General features: G+C 42.5%; 1 protein-coding gene across 2 annotated transcripts in view; it reads left to right on the forward strand.

Moving 5' to 3' along the window:
• DOCK1 (dedicator of cytokinesis 1) overlaps positions 1 to 20,473 on the forward strand; it is a 278,725-nt gene that overhangs the window by 205,870 nt on the left and 52,382 nt on the right. For both annotated transcript variants that reach the window (XM_017809240.1, XM_017809241.1), the window contains exons 33-37: positions 4,278 to 4,426; positions 14,206 to 14,291; positions 14,469 to 14,625; positions 17,649 to 17,689; positions 19,038 to 19,128. In XM_017809240.1, coding sequence (XP_017664729.1) covers positions 4,278 to 4,426; positions 14,206 to 14,291; positions 14,469 to 14,625; positions 17,649 to 17,689; positions 19,038 to 19,128 — 524 coding nt within the window. The remainder of the gene's footprint in view (positions 1 to 4,277; positions 4,427 to 14,205; positions 14,292 to 14,468; positions 14,626 to 17,648; positions 17,690 to 19,037; positions 19,129 to 20,473) is intronic.

A 20,473-nucleotide genomic window follows, 5' to 3' on the forward strand; every position in this document is an offset into this window, starting at 1 on the left:
CGGCTGTTCTTATCTGAGGTTGTTCTATCCAGGCTGGGCGTGTGGAGTGCATTGTGCCTTTTACACTGCCTGCTCTTAGACAGGTTAGTTAGTCACTCCAGGGATCACTTCTTCACCATTAACAAGGGTAATAATTTCCCCTGGAGTTTTGGGAATCGACTGGCACAAGGGGTGGTGTTTTCTCCAATATTTCTTTCCATGCTGTCATGAAAGCCTTTTATTTTCAATGGATTTTTTATAAATGGAGATTATCCAGGTAGATGCCTCTGTGACCTCCTCTAGCTTTGATATCTGTGATTCTCTTAAGACCTGGGATCATTAATGCTGAAATCTCACGTCGTGAGAGAGTCAGTAAATTGCTGCTCTTCCCAACAAAAGCTGGGAGAGGAAGGTAAATTGGGATGTAGGATTCCAATCCAAGGCAGCCTTTGTGCTTCTTCTTGCTTTTCCTCATCTTTCTCACAGATTGTCCATGCAGATCATGTTTAACTTCTGGCTCTTCACCAATCTCATCTATGTCACAGCATCAATTAAGAAAAAATTCCCACTTCCCTCTGCAGGGGAATCGATTGGGGGGTGCCTGACACTCTTATCTTATAAGTTGCACTGCATTAGTCAAATTAGTCATGTGTATGTTCAGAAACTAAATCAGAAGTGAAAAGCTGGAATTCTGGAATGTGCTTGAGCACAGAATTTTTATGACTGTGCCGTTGTGCATAAGATATGATGAAACCAAACCAGCCTGACTTTTGATTTATGGATTAACAGGTATGGATAAGCCTCAGAAATTACTGTTGTGTCTCATCAGGTTTTGTCCCTAAATGCCATGATTAACACATGGTGCCTGCTGAGTTAAAACTCCCCAGTTGGGAACAAGGCAGTCCTCCAGCTATAATACACATTTAAAAGTATAATTTATTTTCTGAAATTAAAGAGTAAAATACAAATTCAAAAAGTTTTTCCTTGCCTCCATTTTTCTGCTGCAGTGGGGGCTGCAATGGCCACACCTTCCTCTCTTTATAAACAGAAGAAAAAAGAGAAGAGCATTTATAGTGCAGAGCAGCACTTTATAAGCTTTTTTCCTTCCATATCACAACCTGAACTTTAAAATAACATGTTATTTTGAGCCACTGTTTTGTTAAAAGCAGAGCTGCTTAAACCTTGGTGAGACATTAAGTACCAGAGATGCTTAAAACAAGCCATGGCCTTTGTCTTGGAAATGTAGGAGCTCAAAACCCACACATTTAAAAGCATTACCTGATGCAATTTTAGCAACTACAACCCAACAGTTTGACACGAGGTCACGTGTCCAGGTTTGCAGGGGCAATGTTTTCAACAGCTCTGTGGTAAAGAAATTGTAATGCCATTTAAAATCATATCCTTGTGGAAGAGTTGGTCAGGGAAAGGCAGTTTGGAAGACAGCACTTTGGTTGTTGACGTCTGAACCAGCTGGAGGCAGGTGGAAAAGTGAAATTCCTGAAGGTGAATTGGTTGCTGGTGGTGTCCTCCAGTGAGCTCCCACCATCCAGCCCATCCCTCCGGGTGCTTGACGTCACCAAAGGTGTCTTGACAGAGACGTTGATGTCGTATGAGGGAAGGCCAGGCTTAAAAATAGCCCTGAACTTTGGGCATTGCATAAATAGGAGTCACTGCAGATAACACTCTCTGGGTTAGTCATGCATGTTCTGAACAACCCAAGGCAGAGGTGAGCCTGCTGGCAACTTAGTCAGGGGGGTTTGTGGCCCTAATTTGAGTTGTAAGAACGTGGGAGATGAGAATCACGTTACCCAAAAAGAGAGCACTGGGTTGGTTGGTGTGATGAGCTCTGTTCCTGCTGTGTGAGCACGGACAAGGCAGGACACGCTGCAGGGGAAGCCTTTGCACGTTCAAAGGATGCTTTTTTTTACATGTGGTTCTTAAAGCAGCTGCACAATTTGGTTTTCAGAAGAGAATCCTCAATTTTCTTCTGGCCTTGTCCCATTTTGAGTCTCTGTGGAGTTCCCACACTCCCACAGGGAAAAAGTGGGGAATTCATTGTTGGGTTGTTTATCCGGAAGTGCTGCCGGTGCAGGCAGAGCAGTGGAGGCTCCAGAGGGCTGGGGGAGGGTCGTTGCCTTTCCTCCTTTGCTCCCATGCTTTCTGTTGTGGCACAACATCACACAGGATCGTGTCATCATAGCAAACACGTGTGTGTGTGTGTTGTCACATCACCAACGTGTGGTGTAGCATCAGGTGGATGTCACCAGGGCTCCCAGCTCATGGGCTTCCCATAGGGGAATAGGAAACAGGATCAAACATTTTAATCCTTCATGGATTTTCAGTTCCTCATGTCTGCAGTTTAAAAGCTGTTTGTTACTTTTCTGAGGGAATCCCTGTGCTCCAAGCCATGGAAAAACCCACCGTAGCACAGGGAGAACGTCCTGACACTGAATCTGTGCACAACAAATAACTTTTGTTACCGTTATTTGTGTTCTGACATATTGACTCTGACAGTCTTCAGGCATAATACAAGAAATCTGTCACCTGAGAGGCCAAATGTAATAATACTTGTAGGAGAAACCAAGGAAAGCTTTACTCCTCTCACTTGATATTCCTCACCAACAACCAGCTCTGCAGCAGCACCCAAAGTCACAGTTTTAGTTGAGTATTAATTTGCCCTGTTAGAATTGCTAATGATAATAGGATTGTAAAGTTTGCCAAATCAAGTAATTTAAATTACATCTGCTAAAAAAAAAGTAGTGTGTTTTGTTAGTAAAGGATTTCTTCTTGATTACATTTGTTGAGATGTATGTTCGTTCTGGTCCAAAGTGAAACTACTAATTAAAGACTTCACTGGTTACTGTCACAATGCTGTAGTGCAGTGGAATATAAATGGGTTACAGTCTGTTTCTGTCCTGTACCACTGGTAAATGCAGTGGGAAGCAAGAGTCTGAGGAAGCTGAGGGCTCCTTAAATTAGCTGAAATCCAAAGAAGTCTGGTGTGAAGCACAGCAGTGGACTCATGAGCAGTGTGTGAGCCTGATGGGGGACACCCATAACACGGCATTGGTGAGAAAGGGCTCCTGTTGTGTCCTGAGGTTCAAATGAATCCTGCTGCTGAGAGAGGAATTTATTTGTATTTTCTCAACTTCTGCCAAGAAGTGCTCTGCCTGGAGCTCTGTGACAGTGTCATCCTACAATGGGAGTGGGAAAACACCAGCACAGATCCATGAAAGCTGTGGCTGCCCCATCCCTGGAAGTGTTCAAGGCCAGGTTGGAGCAGCCTGGTCTAGTGGAAGGTGTCCATACCCATGGCATGGACAGGGATGATCTTGAAGGTCCCTTCCACTCAGACTATTGCATGATTCTATGCTTTTTCCATGGGGTCATTTAACAGCTAATTTGCAGCACTGCATTCATTTAGCTCAGAATATTAACAGTAATATTTTCTCCTAGTCCAATATTTATTAGGTGCCATGTTCCTGTTAAGCTCTAATATCTCTTGCATGTGTGGAGAGTGTAGCAGGGAGGGCTGGGGGAGGAGCAGCTTTCTCTGGGGAAGATAAATGTGAAATCAAGTTTGCCAGTGAGCTCAGCCCTGAGGAAAGGAGGCATATTGTCAGCTGGGTGAGCTGGAGTTTCATGTCTCGAGGCTCTGTAAGTCTGCACTCGTGGTGACACTTTGATAGACTGACACAGAGAACATTTTGTACACTCTGGAAGACACAGAAGTCTAAATAAGTTAATACAAGTGATGTGCCTTTTAGCCTTCTTCCCTGGCAGCCATAAGCTCTGTTTTAAAATAAACCCTGGAAATTTAATAGTGTGAAAATTCTCAGTGGAAAATGTGGTAAGTCCCAGTTTGACAAGTGATTTGACAACTCTTGTTAATTTGGGTTTATACACATCACATACCTCTCCTCCTGTGCCATAAAAAACAATAGGAGTAATAATATTAATAGTAAGAGTAAAAACGAATAATAATGAAGAAGGAGAAGGAGGAGAAGAAGAAAAGAAGAAGAAGAGAAAAGAAGAAGAAAAGAAGGAAAGAAGAGAAAAGAAGAAGAGAAGAGAAAAGAAAAGAAGAAAAAAAGAAGGAAAGGAGAAAATAAGAAGAAAAAAAGAAGAAGAAAAGAAAAGAAGAAAATAAGAAGAAAAGAAAAAGAAGTGTTTCAGTAGAACCAGATATTAAAAAATACTTTGTTTTGCTCCATGAGGATTTATTGCTACAGCTTTTGTATCTTCTACCAACATGAGTGGCTGTTTGTTAACTCTGAAATGCATCTTTTCTCTTAAAGGTCAGCATAAAATCAAGTTCATCCCGGAAATGGTGGGACCTATCCTGGAAATGACGCTCATACCGGAAACCGAACTGCGGAAAGCCACGATCCCAATCTTCTTTGACATGATGCAGTGTGAATTCCATTCCACCAGATGCTTCCAGAGGGTAAGGAGAGAGAGCTCCAGACATTTCAAGTTTGTGAGAAAGGTTTAGCTGGTCTTTGACAAAACACAAAGATTTTTGTTCTGGAAGAAATAATGTAATTATGGATTTGCTTATTTTCCAGAACTCTTGAGGGGCTGTAGAGTTTTCAGCTGCTGGTTTTAAATCGTTATTGAAGGAGAAATTTGCATGTGGTAAATGAAACCCTTCGTTATGGTCCAAGAACAAAGACAGGTGTCTTAAATTGTCACTGTGACTCACAAAAAGGAGTTTGGTGCTCAGTGAAATTGGACATAAGGGGAGGCTGATAATGTGGCAACAGAAGCTATACCCTCTAAGGATTTATTACCCCTAGGATCTTGTAATTTTGATGTTCCTTACCATTTTATGGATTTTGAAGAGGAAAAATGCTATCCAGTCAGTGTCAGTGCTTCTTCATGCTACACAGGCACTGCAAAAACTAAAATATTGAAGTAGCATTTTTATTTTAACATGCTGAGAGAAGTCCTTGAATACTCACACACCTTCTTATCCTGATAGCACTGACTTCTGAAAGACAAGTGGAGGGAAAGAAAGTTTCCTCACATCATTCATTTGACCTTCTTTCCCTTGAAACTTTGCTTATGGATTGAGTTTAAGATTAGTTAGGCCAGGTAGGGTTATGAAATAAGCCAATGGAGCTCCTTCACACTGAAATCTCTGTCAGTTCAGGATATGACCTTGTGAATTTTGCAATAAAGTTTGTCATGTATTGTTTGCTTTTTTCCCCTTTATATTGGCAGTTTTCTTTGTTGGATGAAAAACTTTATCCTTTTCCATACTTTTTTTTTTTTTTGGTGAACCAACTCTTAATAAATCTGTAGGCAGAGTAAATGAATATCTGTGTGGGGAGACTTTAGCAAGGGAAATGGCATCAGCTTTATTGCTTTGATTTGTTTTGTGCTGGATGGTGTGTGCAAAGGTTGTGAACTGTATTTTGGCTTCATCCAATTACTGCATAATCATTCTTTCTTATGTTTGACTCCAGTGATACTGTGAAGATTGAAATGCTCGCTGGGATGCCATTTAACCAGTTTCCTGTCAGATGCTCTCTTTTGTTGCTTGTCATTTTTTATTTGTACAATTGTATAGATCATGAAAAATCCGAGGGTGACTTTATAGCTAAATTTATGGCCTTGTATTTTCATGACAGAAGGAAACCAGCTTTGTGTGGAATAGTTGGGTGATTTTAATGAATGAATGTCTTAAATATTTCACTCAATTTTTTTTTTACCTTTTGAGAAGAAAAATGCCTCATGTTAAAGTCAGAGATGTCTTGGGTTGTAGGTACTTGACATCATATTTCCTGTGACAGTGCAGCCTCTTTCTTTATGGAGGTAGCATTGACATGACAAGTGCAGAGGTAATAAACCTCTTTTCAGTGGGCTTGGAGTGAACATTTCCCTCTAAGAAGGAGTAATCAATCTGTCTATTTATGGTTTTGCAGATAATGGAGTGACAGAGTTTGCTGAGTATCTCAGATTGGCCTTTGTGGAATGAAGATCACAGGCTTGTAAAAAGCAGAGAGTTGCAGAAAAGTCCAGGTTGGATGGGACCTCTGACAGTAACCTGGTCTGAACTGGGCCTTCTCTTGGGTTATCTGGGGCCCTCTGAAGCTCAGTATTGAATATCTCCAGTGAGGGTTGTTTGAGCACTTCTTTGGGTGACCTATTCCAGGGTTTGCTCCTGGTCTAATGGAAGGTTTCTCTCTCCATGGCAGGAAGTTGGAAAGAGGTGGTCTTTAACGTCCCTTCCAACCCAAACCATTTCAGGATTCTATGATGAAGACTTTTCTTTTTATATATGTATGAAATTTCCCTGGATCAACTTATGCCTGTTGCTGCTTTTCTTGCCCCTGGGCACCTTGTAAGCAGAGCAACTCTGTCTCCTCTCTAAGCACCTGTCAGGTGTTGGAAGGCTTGGGTTTGATTTTCTCTAGGCTGAACAGACCCAATTCCTCCAACCGTTCTTCAGGCCGGGTTCCCCAGCACTGCCCATCTTGGTGAGCCTCCATTAGACCATCTCCAGTTGATCAGTCTCCTTTGAGCTGGGGGAGCCACAGCTGGATGCAGCATTCCAGCCATGCTTCAGATAAACCTGTTGGTCCTCTGGCCATACCCTTGTTGGTGCAATCAAGGACACATTTTGTCCCCTTTGAAGGGGCACACTGCTTGCTCATGTTCAGGTTGCTGTCCACCACATCCTTGTCCTGCTGCTTGCAGCTCTGCCATCCCAGATTCAGGACTTCCTTAAATTTTACACAATTTCTTCTTGGCTCTCTCTGAGACTTCCAGAGTCATTGAGCCACCACCCTTGGAGATCAGCAGTGCAGCCCCTTCCTCCACCCATCTCCCAGTTTCTGTGTCCGGTCCAGATCTTACCAACATGTCAACAAGTGGGAGACTTGTCACATTATTAAGGCTGAGACAACCACAGCTCTTCGTCCATGAGCAGATTTCTCACAGAGGGCAGTCAGATGTGATTTATCCTTGGTAAACACCTGCCTTTTCCCAGGCACCTCTTGCCCATTGCATACCTGGAAAAAGCTTCCATGAGGGAGTTGCTCCATGGTTTCCTCAGGAACTAAAGGGGGTCTGTAGATTCCCAGCTCATTTTTCTGTCTCTTTTATATTTAAGTGATAGAAATAGATATAAAATAATTTTTTTAAACTATTACCAGTACCTGGGCAAGCTTTCATGCTTAATGGGTCGGTGTAATGTGCTGCATTATATCCTTTATGTGCAAGTACCAATTATCCTTGTCCAAAGAGAACTTCCAAATGCAATGGTTGGCTGCTGTTAAACTAATCTGCCAGAAATCCAATTATCTAACCTTATTAGTCACATCAACGAGGGTTTAGATTGGCTCCACTTCTCCAGCAGATGTAGAAACCTCATGATTTGTGGGGGAGGAATTTCAATTTTTTGCAGGCTGTGATGGTTTGTGTGATAAACAGGCAGCTTTCCCCATGGTGGTTTTAATTTCAGTAGGAACTGGGTTTGCCTGGTAAAACCAGTAACAGACAGGAGGGGTGTTTTTGTTCTTCCAGTGTCTATAGCCCTGAGAAAAAACAGATAAACTCCTCTTGTTTCACAGAACTATGTTGAGGACTGAATTAAAAGCCGGAGTTGCCCGTTTTTGTCCTCTCCCTCTGAAGGTGCTTTGAAGCCCATATAAGGCTTCAAAGGAGCCTGTACCTCAAAGCATGAATCCAGTACTAAAGTCAGTGTGGGACTGAAGCTTCCCAGTAGAAGAAAATGCCTCCTTCCCCACTCTGCTTCCTCCCCTTGCCTGTTCCAGTAGCAAACCCTCCAGATCAAAGGGAATATCTTGGAACCATGGGAGCGATCAAAGAGAATTGGTTTGATTGTTCCAGGCCTGGTCAGGTGAATATGATGGATCCTGTGGTGACAGCAGGGGGGAAAGCTCATCATGGAACAACCATTCAGCTGGAATGTGGAGTTTGGAGCATGGAAAGCTCGTGCTGTTGCTGCCTGTTCCTCCCAGCTGTCCCTTGCTCAGGCTCCATTGGTCCAGTTCCTCCCATCACTCCTGGTTCTTTGCATAACCTTTACCTTACCTTTCCTGGACCTGTGTCATTACTGATGTAGTGTTCTGCTTGGTTTTGACTTGAACCTGTTCCCAGGAATGTGCCAGTGTAGGAACTGGAACAGATCAGAGTGTGGAGGGAATGGGAGGAGGTGGTGGGTGGGTTCTGCCTGTCTCATGGCACTACATCACAATACCAGTTCTTTTAACTGATCTGGTACAAGTTAAGGACTAGAAGTATTTTATTGTAAGAACCAAACCAAAATATTAACAGAATAATAGGGAGAGGGACTTGGGACAAGGCTGTGCAGTGACAGGACAAGGGGGAATGGTCTTAAGCTGAAGAGGGTAGATTTAGATGGGATATTGGGAAGAAATTGTTCCCTGTGAGGGTGGTGAGGCCCTGGCACAGGTTGCCCAGAGAAGCTGTGGCTGCCCCATCCCTGGAAGTGTCCAAGGCCAGGTTGGACGGGGCTTGGAGCAACCTGGGCTAGTGGAAGGTGTCCCTGCCCATGGCAGGGGGTGGAATGGGATGGTCTTTAAGGTCCCTTCCAGCCCGAACCATTCTGATGCTTTTATGAGGTAAGAGGTTGAGTCGGAAGCTCTTCTTCAGCCTGGCTTCCCAAACATCAAGCAGGAAGGAAGGACCTTTATCCTTCAAAAGGAAATGTGAGAGGTGTACCCCCACCCCTGTAGTGATGAGCAGGAAGAAATTAGAAGTCCCATAAGTCTAATTTTCAGACTGAACCACATTACTGAGGAGAACCATCAGTTTCTGATGGTGTTCCATCAGTGCTTCCAGTTTACAAGCTCCAGCATGTGTCCCTGCCCTGTTAGACTAAGGAGCTGTCAAAAATAATAATCTGAGGAAAGAGCCCTAAAAATACAGCAGCACATCTGTCCTGTTTTCTGCGAGTTCTGGGAATGACACTTTGCACAATAGATCCATAGCAGAAAAGGTGGGAAAATTATATAGAAATGCATAAACAATGAATGCACAATGCAGAATTATATAGAAATGCAAATATATGATGCATTATGCATATGATTACTGAAATAAACCCATAGGTGCAGTTGAAGTACCTCTAGCTAACATTCTGTTGTGAAGGGAATTAAATGAGTAAAGGCCAGAAGAAATAAAAAAAGAAACAATTTCAGTTCATTTTTAACACTTAACAAGAAATCTCAGTATCATCAAGATGGTTATACCGGCATTTTTATTTTCAGTGTGATTTCATGCTGGTTATTGATGAATTTCAAATTGATTTAATTCTTCTTAATAAGAATTTCGTGGTTTAGCTGAATCTCTCTTGACTTTTAGAACCTATGATTCCTTATTAAGTCTTTTTACCACTTTTGGGCCCTGTGTTAACCTCCCTTTCCCTGTGCTGTAGATTTGCAGCCAGAACACAAGTTAATGACTCTCCAGCTTTTTGGGATGCTGCAGTTTCTCCTCAGTGATCCCACTGAACGTGCAAATTCAAATAACTAATCCCCCCCAAAGGATTCGTTTCAATAAGTAACATTTTAAATTATCTGCAGTTGAAATGTAAATGTGTAAGTTTTTCTTGTGTTCTGGCCTTTTGGAGAATATCAGTATTCCTCCCTCACCCCACCTGAAGAGCAAACACCTCAAAAATCACCTAATAATTTTAAATGGCTGCCAGATCTGTTTGCCAACTGGAATGCTGTGGAAAAATAGGAAAGGGAACAGATGAAACTTGGGAATTACCACCAACTTCCCTAAAAACCTTTGAGCAAAGTTTTGTGGTCATTCTATCTCTGCATTAGGACTAATTTCTAGTGGTGTGATCTGTCACTTGAATTTTACACGGCAAATTCATTATTACCCCGCAACAAAATGAATTTACAGCAGCTTGGAGGATTGAAAGTCCTGCTCATCTCCAGCCAGATTCAATTGTCAACCAGTCTGCAAATGCAGCCTGGCCACACTGGAGGTGAACCCAAGTCCAAAAGCGATTAGTTGAGTTGACATGAGATGACTTCCCTTGATTTATGTGCTCCAGATGAGAGATTGTAGCAGACAGATGAAGCTGTGGATTTGCTCCTTGCTCAAGATCAAACTCTCACATCCTAAAGAGAAGCTCAGATCTTGATCAACTGCAAGGTAAAGTGGATAATAATGTCCGGTAATCTTCCTAACATCACCCCTCAAGCTTTCACTGTCAGCACAAGGATGCGAATCTGATTCCTTGATGGTGCCAGATATTCCCCCTAAGCCTCCAGAAGGACCCTCAGCAAGTGGCACTGGCTGTAATGGAAACATTGGAAATTTGGCATTTGCTCATCTGAGAGTAAATTCCATCACAATAATTGCAGGCCTGTTTTTGCATTAAATTTAATTTAATGCATTAAAAGGAAAAAAAGAGAAAAGGGAAAATTGAGAGTTTATCCACAGATACCAGGTGCAGTGTCCCAGAGCCAGTAGCTTGAGCACTCCAGGGTCACATTCCTACTCCCATCATGGAAGAGGATAAACCTCCAAAGCTCCATAGACCTCAACTTGTGTTGATAAAACATTCCTCTATGGAAATACCGTAGAAGGATGTTAAATAACATTTATTCATCTGGCTTGGAATGACTGTAGAAGGAATTTGAGCTGATGTTAAATAGCATTTATTCATCTGACTTGCATGATCTGCATCACAGCAATTCCTTGAGAAGTATCAAGAATGACTGAAGAGCAAAGATATTGTTAATAATCCTTAAAACCCCAGAAATGCCACAAGTCTGGCTCTGTTCAACCCTAGAGGGTCATTAGGGAAATGGCCCAACAAAGCGTGGATTTACAGAGATTTAAGTAAAACTGATATCAGGAAGATACTCAGGATCCTGTATGACAAATGTAATTGCTCTTCTCTGTCTGAGTAATCTCCTGCTAAAAAATACATCACCTAAAGGCCTCACACTGGCAGCAAGTGTCATTTTTCACACTGGTCTAGAAACTCAATTTCTTTCTGGGCTCATTAGAGAACATGAATTTTGTGACTTCTCTGTTTCATCATCGTGTTCTTCAGTGTTTCACTTGACACGTTCTCGTGCTGTGGGAACAAGTTTCAGCCTGTGGTGGTTCTGAGAGTGGGTGGATTGCCTTTCTTGTTCTGCCTTTTGTCATTTGCCTGTCAGTTTTTTAATAACTGATTCATTGTATAAAAATCCTAATTTCACGTCACTGTTGGTTCATTTCTTCTCAAGGGAAGTAGTGAAGGAGTGGGACAACTTATCCAGAAAGGCCACCTGATAATCCATCCATGGAGATGGTAATTTCTTGGCTAAGCAAGCCACAGTTGGCCTGATCCAGTGTTGGCAGTAATCCTGCATCACCTGGGAGGCTGCATGGATGGCCTTTGAGGTCTTTTTCCAGTGTTTCTGTGACTCTCTGGATCATTTGGGGACCAGAAAAGCAGCTTTGAAATGTTTCAACCTGAGCTTTAGGGTCACTTCTAATAGTAAAAGTTGCTTTAAGATGGACAAATTGTTTGGGTACTTAGTCGATTTTATCACTGTCTGCATGATACAATCTGTAGTTTGAGTTTCCTGACAGTTCAACTGACGTGTGCATGGTTTTATCCTGTATCCTGAATTTCCTCTGAGCACTGGGGGAGCAGGACTTGTTCTGCCCTTTTTCACCATGAAGGTTTGTAGTCACTGAGCTCAGAGCACAGCCTTTTTTTGCTCTGGTGTAACCCAGTCCTGGTGGGCTGCAGGTAGTGTGTAAACATAAATTTCCCAATTCAAATGCAGAGGTCAAAATGTCTGGGGTTGCACATGAAGGTGGGAAACAGCCTGGAGTTGCACCAGGGGAGGTTTAGATTGGAGATTAAGGAAAATTTCTTCATGGAAAGGGTTGTCAAGCAAGGTTGTTGGAAAGACTGCCCAGGGCAGCCCTTCCATCCCTGCAGGGATTTAAAATCCATGTAGATGTGGCACGTGGGGACATGGGTTAGTAGTGGCCTTGGCAATGCTGGTTGAACTAAGTGGTCTTAGAGGGCTTTTCCAACTTCAGTGATTCTCTCATGCTGTGAATATTACTGCAGTTAATGCTGGGAAGAACATGGAGACTTGGAGGCAAAACCAGTGTCCTGGGTCAGACTGTAGATTTTCACATTCCTGCTGTTGGCCCTGTTAAGGTGATTAGAGACTGACTTGCCCTGATGCAGAGGAGTAGTTTGTCATTGTCACAATTTATCCAGCAAATCCCTCATACCAGCGTGTATTTCTCCTTATAAAGGATTTTTCTTAGCAAAGCAGGAACTTCTCCACAGTCCTTGGCCATGTTTCCTGTGCAGATTCACAGCTACTGTGGTCTTCAGCAGCAAAGGACTTGCAGGAGAGCAGGCAGGTACCTCCAGCAGTGAGGTGGCTGAGATGCTTCTCCTCATCCTTCCCTGCTTCAGGTGCAGGGTTTCCTCCTGCTCTGCCCAGGTTTACCTTGCAGGAGGAGGGGGTTTTGGCAGAACCAAGGGCATAGCTGGCTGGTGCTTGGTAGAGGCATTACAACAACCTCTGTTGGCTGAGGTGAGGCTGTGTGGGCAGAGTTTAAAATGCAGGGTACGTTGGCAGAACGAGACTGGTGGTGGACATAGCTACTGTGCCTCAAAGTGATGTAAATTAGTTGGTGAACAGCACTCTCTTAGAGAGGTTCATCATTATTTAAGTCTCTTGGCAAGGGTCATCTCTAACTCCTCACTGAAATAAATATGCCTGAAGAATTTCACAGTGTGGACTAAAAAAATCCAGTTTCTCTTCCTAACTAAGAGCAGAGGGGCAGGCACTGATCTCTTCTCTCTGGTGACCAGGGACAGGACCCGAGGGAATGGCTGGAGCTGAGTCATGGCAGGTTTAGGTTGGATCTCAGGAAAAGGTTCTTCCCCAGAGGGTGGTCGGGCACTGAACAAGCTCCCCAGGGCAATGGGCACAGCCCCAAGGCTGACAGAGCTCAAGGAGTGTTTGGACAACGCTCTCAGGGACCGAGTGGGATTGTTGGGGTGTCCTGTGAAGGGTCAGGAGTTGATGATCCTGATGGTTCCCTTCCAACTCAAGATATTCTCTGATTCTGTGATCAGAAAGTCTATTCCTTTCCCATTGGCACATTGTGAGCTGTTAATATTAACTGCAGATGCAAAGCACATCTCTTGACATTTCCAAAATGTGAGGATGCTTTGTTCTTGTGCAGGTGGCCCTTTGCTTCTCCTCAGAGTCATTAAGGGGCTGCTTAAGCAAGTGACAGTGAAAAAACTTGGTGACAACTGTTCTTTCAATAAACTCCCACTCTGAGTAATGGGCTCCCATTGCCCTGCCAGGGCTCCCAGCTCACCCAGCTCTTCTAAGGTCCCTGGACAATAAGTTGTGGCACTAATCCTGTGAATGTCTGTGCTTAGTTAATGAAGAATTAGGAATTAGATGCCTAAACCAATTCCTTACAGAGCAGCAGGCCTGAAGTGAACCTCCCTCCACTAACAGTTCACATAATTCCTAACCTGGGCCCTTAGGGAATGTGACAGCAACAGTTAAAACCCTCTGTAATCATTAAAAATCCAGGGAATTACCCAGTTTGCATTTAAACTATATTCTAATGCCCACTTAAGTTTGCATTCTTTTATTGTTGCCCAAATAAAATTGCTTTGGAGTTGTTTGAAATTACTTCCTTCCCCTCTCCAGTGACTTATTAACAGGTTTATCAAGTTGTGCCCCACTGTGAGTCACTGTGTGTGTGCTAAAAAGGGGTGTCAGTGATGCTGGGATGTGCATCCAGCCGAGTTATCCAGCCTCAGGTGTTATCTCTCCTCTCTCACAGTTCTCAACAATTTTTGTTGCTGTCACCTTTATTGCAGGGGACATTCTGTTCAAGGGACATTCTGTGGCTTTGTGTCTTCTTTTCCCCTGCCCTCATTCTTGTCATTAATCTCCTTATTTAGTTTTTCACAGCACAAATATTTACACTTCATTTAACAAGGTGCCCGATGATTTCTTTAACACAAAGTCCTTGTAGGGCGGTTCATGGTGGATGCTCTGAAACCAGAGCCTGCAGACTCCTAAAGTCAATCAGGCTTTCAAACAGTGGCTGAACATCTTACCAAGGTACCCAACCAATCTGTGAAGCACCGAGGCTCCAGTAATAAAGTGCAATATTTGCCATCTGATTATTTCCGCCTGCTTTGTTTAATTACAGTTCGAAAATGAGATCATCACCAAACTGGATCACGAAGTGGAAGGAGGCCGAGGGGATGAACAGTACAAAGTGTTATTTGACAAAATGTAAGTGTTGAGATTTATGTCGCAGTGAAGTCAGGAGAGAGAGCAATTAGACTACAATGAACTCTGTAGCCCAGAAATAATTAAAATCTGTTAACGATGCACAATATTTAAAATTGCACCTGAGTCAAGGTTTTTCCTGCGTGGGATTAACAAGGCGAATGTAATTGGTTTTTTCAGTCTCCTGGAGCACTGTAGGAAGCACAAATACCTGGCTAAGAGCGGGGAAACTTTTGTGAAGCTGGTTGTGCGTTTGATGGAGAGGCTCTTGGACTACAGGACCATCATGCACGACGAGAACAAGGAGAACCGCATGAGCTGCACCGTCAACGTGCTGGTAAGCAGGGATTCCACCAGCTGGGATGATCCCTGCACTCGGAATTTTACACCTTGGTGTCAAACTGAGTCTCTGATGGGCTTCTTGTGGAAATCTAAAATGCTTTGGGGTTTTTTTTCCTGTTTTGATGAAGGCAAATGTATGAAAATGTGGGTTATTCCTTCTTTAATTGATTCTAGGGGAAGATTTAAAGAGAAATGTTGTAAGGAGGGTTGTTCACTGACATTTACAATGGATTTGTGAACGACTTTATGCAGAAGAACACCTGACATACAGAATGTTGGGATTCTGTGCAGTTTATTCCTGAAATATTCACACATTTGCAATCCCATTTGTATTCTGCTTTCTGCTCAGCCTCCGTATTCAAATTTTTTGAGGAAATTTGAGTTACTATTCCGTTCACAACAGGAAAAAAATTCAGGTTGTTTTTGTCACTGATAGGAAATTTCCTTCTTAAAATTCCAGAAATTCTGGGGTGTCTGCTCTATACACAAAACTTTATCCCTCTGGTCTCGAGTTGGAAGCAGTAGAAGTTATCCCTCATAGTACACACTGGTGGAAGCACTGGAGTATTAAGATTTTACAAGCCTAAAATGAACACATATGGAAAATAACTTTCAGAGACCCCCAAATTATAGTAACTAGATTTGATTTTTCCAATAAGACTCAGCGTTAAACTGTTTTCCACTAAGGCTTCTGAGCTTTCATCCCTCTGTATCGCCATCAAAGCTTTTATTTTGCTTTAATATGTGGGGCACAGCCAGTGTTTATGGTTTATGTGATATGGCTGATAGATTTTGTGCAGGAAAGAGCTGAGTGAGTAGTTTGTAGTATTTGTTTTGCACATAATGCAGCTCGTGCAGTGCAGCCTTTGTGTCGCCCCATCAGCCACAAACACAGCGGTGCCCACTGGAGCAGGAGAGGGGATCGGGACATCAAACCACAAACTGGGCCTTTATTTTTAGTGTGTTTTCCCTCCCTGTGCACATCAAAAAGCATCGTGGGAGAAGAGGAGGGACATGGGGAGTTGTCACCGGCTGTTGGGTTGCCCGCAGAAAGGTCATCACGTCCTCCCGAGCGGAATTGTGTTGGAAAATCCTGCCAGTTCACACAAGCAAGATGGGAAATAGGAAATCACAGACACCACATGCTCTAAGCCAGTGCATAAAACTGGGAAAATTTCCTTAGGAAGGTCAATTTGTTCCTCCTTGCTTTCACTAGAATACTCTGAGTCTCTTCCCAGGAATTCTCACCATCCTGATTGTGGGGGGACTCATGGCGCACTTGGGGTTGGGTTTTTCTCCAAGTGTCTCCAGCAGCATCTCCTGATGCTGATTTTTGGCATCTGAATTTCTCAGGGTTTCCAGATGATACATTTTGTGGGTGATTTGCTGCTGTCAGGTTAAATCACCATGAGATCCCCTGCACAAACCTCCCGCCAGAGTCAATGGGAAATGCTGGGAAGTGTCGCAGGCCAGAATTTTCCTTCATTTTCAGTAGCCATGATTTAAAACTTCAGCTTGATTTTAAACTCCCGTTTGCCCTCCAGGGCCAACTCAGCCCTTTCATCATTCTCCAGGCTCCTGAAGCAAAATTCACGCCTTTGCAAAAATCCAGCCATGGACTGGTACTCGGCACAATTCCCACCTGAGGTCTCAGAGAGTTCTTAATTGGGAATTTAATGATGCAGAGGCTTTCCTGGGATTAAGTGTGTCTGTATTGACGGGAGTTTAGGTTGGAAGGTTTGATCTGCATTTAAACCAGTGCTAATGGGGAAGGGTCTGGAGCACCAGGAACGGTTGAGGGAGCTGGGGGGGCTCAGCCTGGAGAAAAGGAGGCTCAGGGGGGACCTTCTCGCTCTCTGCAACTCCCTGACAGGAGGGGGGAGCCGAGGGGGAAGTTGAGCTCTGCTCCCAGGGAACAAGGGACAGGACAAGGCCTCAAGCTGTGCCAGAGGAGGTTTAAACTGGATATTAGGGAAAATTTCTTCCTGGAAAGGGTTGTCCAGCCCTGGCACAGCTGCCCAGGGCAGTGGTGGAGTCCCAATCCCTGAGGGGATTTCAAAGCCATGTGGATGTGGCGCTTGGGGACGTGGGTTAGTGGTGGCCTTGGCAGTTTGTCTTTTGAGTTGAACTCAAAACCAGTGAGCGTTTATGTCAACTGAAATGGTAAAAACCTGGAATAATCCATCATTTCCTCTGTGAAATGTGAATTTTGTCTTGTATTCCAGTTCACTTTTGAGGGAACTGGTTTATATCGGGTTTACCCATGTCTTAGTACTGGGCTTGTGCATCTATTAGTGGCTCCTCAAACTGCTTTAATTGAGCATTGAAATATATTTTAATTCAGGGAGGAAGAAACTGCTTTGTATTTTGTTTTCTTCAATATATTTTAGCTTTTGGAGGTGAACTTTGAATTAGATTCAGAATTGCCTTTAATATCTCACCCAGTTTATCATACTTTGCATTTACAATATTTGTACTGTTAACTAGTTTATCTCAAAGCCAAAGGCAACCAGAGCAGAGCAGTGCTAATGTGTGGCATATGAAACCAGAGAAATAACACTAATCTAACTTTTTATTTCTAAGGAAACCATTAGAATTCAAGAGCAGATGATGTATTACCCAAGTCAGGTTCGGAGTTTTAAATCCATGAAACAACTGTTGCTTAAAAATTATGGTTTTTGTATATTAAAAAATTTTCAAGTTGAAACGGTTAATGATGTGTGACTTGCAAGTGCCAGAAGCAGCTTTCTAGCAGTGCTATTCTTGCAAATTCTTAACCTTTGCAATGAGACATGAGCCCTAATCCACTGCAACATGAAACATCACAGCATTAGACTTTGTAAGTGAAATAACTTGTGTTCCAGCACTGGAGGCAAATTTCCCTTTGCAGTTTGGAGGCTGATGTTACGCAATTATGAATTTTTAATTTCCAGCGTGTTCTCTGTACGTTCCAAACTGAGAAATCAAAGAGTTTGTAATGAAATTACGTTGGTTTTTTGTTTGTTTTTTTTTTTCCAGAATTTCTACAAGGAGATCGAGAGAGAAGAAATGTACATAAGGTTTGTAAACATGACTGGTGACAAACTGCCTGATGTGCTCCGGTGTAATTGGGGAAATTGAGTTCCTATTAAGGAGTCACTTGGGGGCTGGAGGAAGAGAAGTAATGAAAAATCATACCTTGACTGAACCCAAAGTAATTCAAAAGCTTATCTTCCCTGAGAACACCAAGTGCTGGAAGTTGGAGTCATGAGATTATCTTTGTCCCCTTTCTCCATCTCCTTCGGTTTTATTCCACTGAACACTGAAATACTCAGGAGTGAATATTCTTCTTTTCGTGGAGAAAATAAATAAGTAAAAAGAAAGCTGAGTAAAGAAATAATGGTACAAAATATGTGTCTTGGGGTAAAAACAACTATTAAATAATATCATGACTGATACTTATTTTAAACTTAAAGCTTTCAGGAACCTTTCAAAATCTATTTGCACACAAAGTAAACATGGAAATGTGTTGTTGTGTTTTCTGTAAACCTCGGGGTTCCTAGTCCTCCATTTGTGCTGTGGTTTAAAATTGACTACACTGTTGTGCTAAAATGCTGAACCTTGTGTTTGTAATGCTACATTAGGTATCTAAATATTTTTAATTAATTCATTCTCACATGCTTGTTACCTTTTTGGAAGAACTTTCACTTGTGAACTCAGCTCCTGTTGTTTTAGCAGGTTGCAAAAAGAGAAGAAAATGGGAGGATTGATTACTATGGACAAACATGGGAGGTTATGAGTTGTAGGTCTGCCCTACTCAGCATCCCTAGAAAGACAAATTGTCTCTCAGTGTCACGCTCTCACCCAAACTCTCTCCTATTTCTGTTAACAAACTCTTAATGAATATTAAAGTTGAAAGTATTTTCACTGTTTTTTTCAAAATACAGTTTTACTGGTTTCGTGGAGGTTTTTTTAATTGTTTGTAAAAATCTCAACAAACAAATGAAGAGAATCCCCTGCCAGAGGTGTGATGATATTGAAGTTAAAGAAGAAAACTTTTATGTGTCTCCACAGCTGAACTGTAAGAGTGCTCTGTCTTGCACAAAATCTGTATTGGATTCATTCCTCATCACAAGTCATTAATGTGGTGGTGTCTGGTCAAAGGTTGGACTTGGTGATCTTGGAGGTCTTTTCCAACCTTAATGATTCCATGATTCCCTAATTCTCTGAATATGCATTGAAAAGAACACAAGGGAAATGCAAATGGTCCCAAAGGTTGTCTGCACACAGAAATAGGAACTTTAAATAATCCCACGAATATTTAGGTGTTAGAAGATGGACTTGAACCCTTGTAATCTTCAAAATAAATTATTTAGTGACATCTTAAAGCCAACCTTTTGTAAGCACCACTGTTTTTCTTCCTTGCAGGTATTTGTACAAGCTGTGTGACCTGCACAAGGAGTGTGATAACTACACAGAGGCTGCCTACACGTTACTCCTGCACGCAAAACTCCTGAAGGTAAACCCCAGAACACATCCCAAGTTTGGCAAATCATGTCAGCAGTAACCCAGAGAGGTGTTTGTCACTCAGAACATCTGCACTTTAAACTGAGCTGCAGCTCAGGGCGGGGTTGTCTTTTGCCCATGTAACTCATCCACGGAGGAATTAATGTGTGGCGGAGGCAGATCTTGATCTGAAATGGAAGTGTGGTCAAGGCAACACCAGGAGTTACAAAGTGCAAAGCTGAAATCTTTAAAATATCATGGTTGTGTAATGTGTGGAAGCCTCTAACCACATATTTTAGTAAATCAGCTCTCCACAGAATCTTTGTGCAAAGGCAATGCAAGGGAGTATTACAGCCTGTTCTTGGCTGTCTGTAATAGATTCAGTTTCGATTTTGGAAAATTAGGGAGAGATTCAAATGGCCTTCTTTCCAAGTTCATGCTTTTAAAAGGTACTTATAATTTTAATGCAGTATTGCACAGTTTATGGCACATTTAGAGGCACAACAGTATTGCTGTTCTTCAAGGAATGTTTCAGTGGAACCTGCGATGTATATTAATAACATGGTATATGTAGAAAGTACATGACATAAAGCATTTGAGTTTTTAACACTATCCAGTGTCAGCCAGAAACATAATGGAACTGTATTTCCTAAGCATTAATCTCACTGAAAACTTCCTGGATAGGTGATGTTGTTTCTGAAGTGCAGCTCGTTCATGTGATTGTGTCCCACATGTGGGAGCAGGTACCAACCATGTCCCCCTTGTTATCACATACAAAGATCCTCCTCTTGCCAGCACTTGGGTCATGAAATCACATGTTTAATACAACCCAGTCATCACTGAAATACCAGCAAGGGGTTTTATTTCTTAACTTTAAAAAGCAGTTAATGGGAAAAGTAAAAATGTAAATGTGATAAGAATTAGCATTTTTGGAAGTGTTTGCTTTAGTCCCATTCATCTTCCTCATATTATATCACCCACAGTGAAATCTTTCTCCCTCAGGGGGTGCTGGATCTCTTTCCACTCCCCTCAAGGACTGCAGCACCCAAGGTCATATGGGGCAGAGAGTCAGGGAAAGAATAATTGAAGGGCTGAATGGGGCTTGGAGCAACCTGGGCTAGTGGAATGTGTCCCTGCCCATGGCAGGGGGTGGAATGGAATGGTCTTTAAGGTCCCTTCCAACCCAAATGAGTCTGTGATTCTGTATTATTGCAACCTGCTGCACTATTGCTGTCATGGTGCCCCACTTGATAAAGAAAATTTATCTCATTCTAAGCAGCCAATTGTTCTTGGCAATCCTGGATTTAATTTAAGCAATCCCAAGTGAAATGTAGGTGTAAAAAAAACTATTTTCAAAA

Source organism: Lepidothrix coronata, unplaced genomic scaffold (genome assembly GCF_001604755.1).
Source record: "Lepidothrix coronata isolate B3197 unplaced genomic scaffold, Lepidothrix_coronata-1.0 Scaffold25, whole genome shotgun sequence".
Lineage (NCBI taxonomy): Eukaryota > Metazoa > Chordata > Aves > Passeriformes > Pipridae > Lepidothrix > Lepidothrix coronata.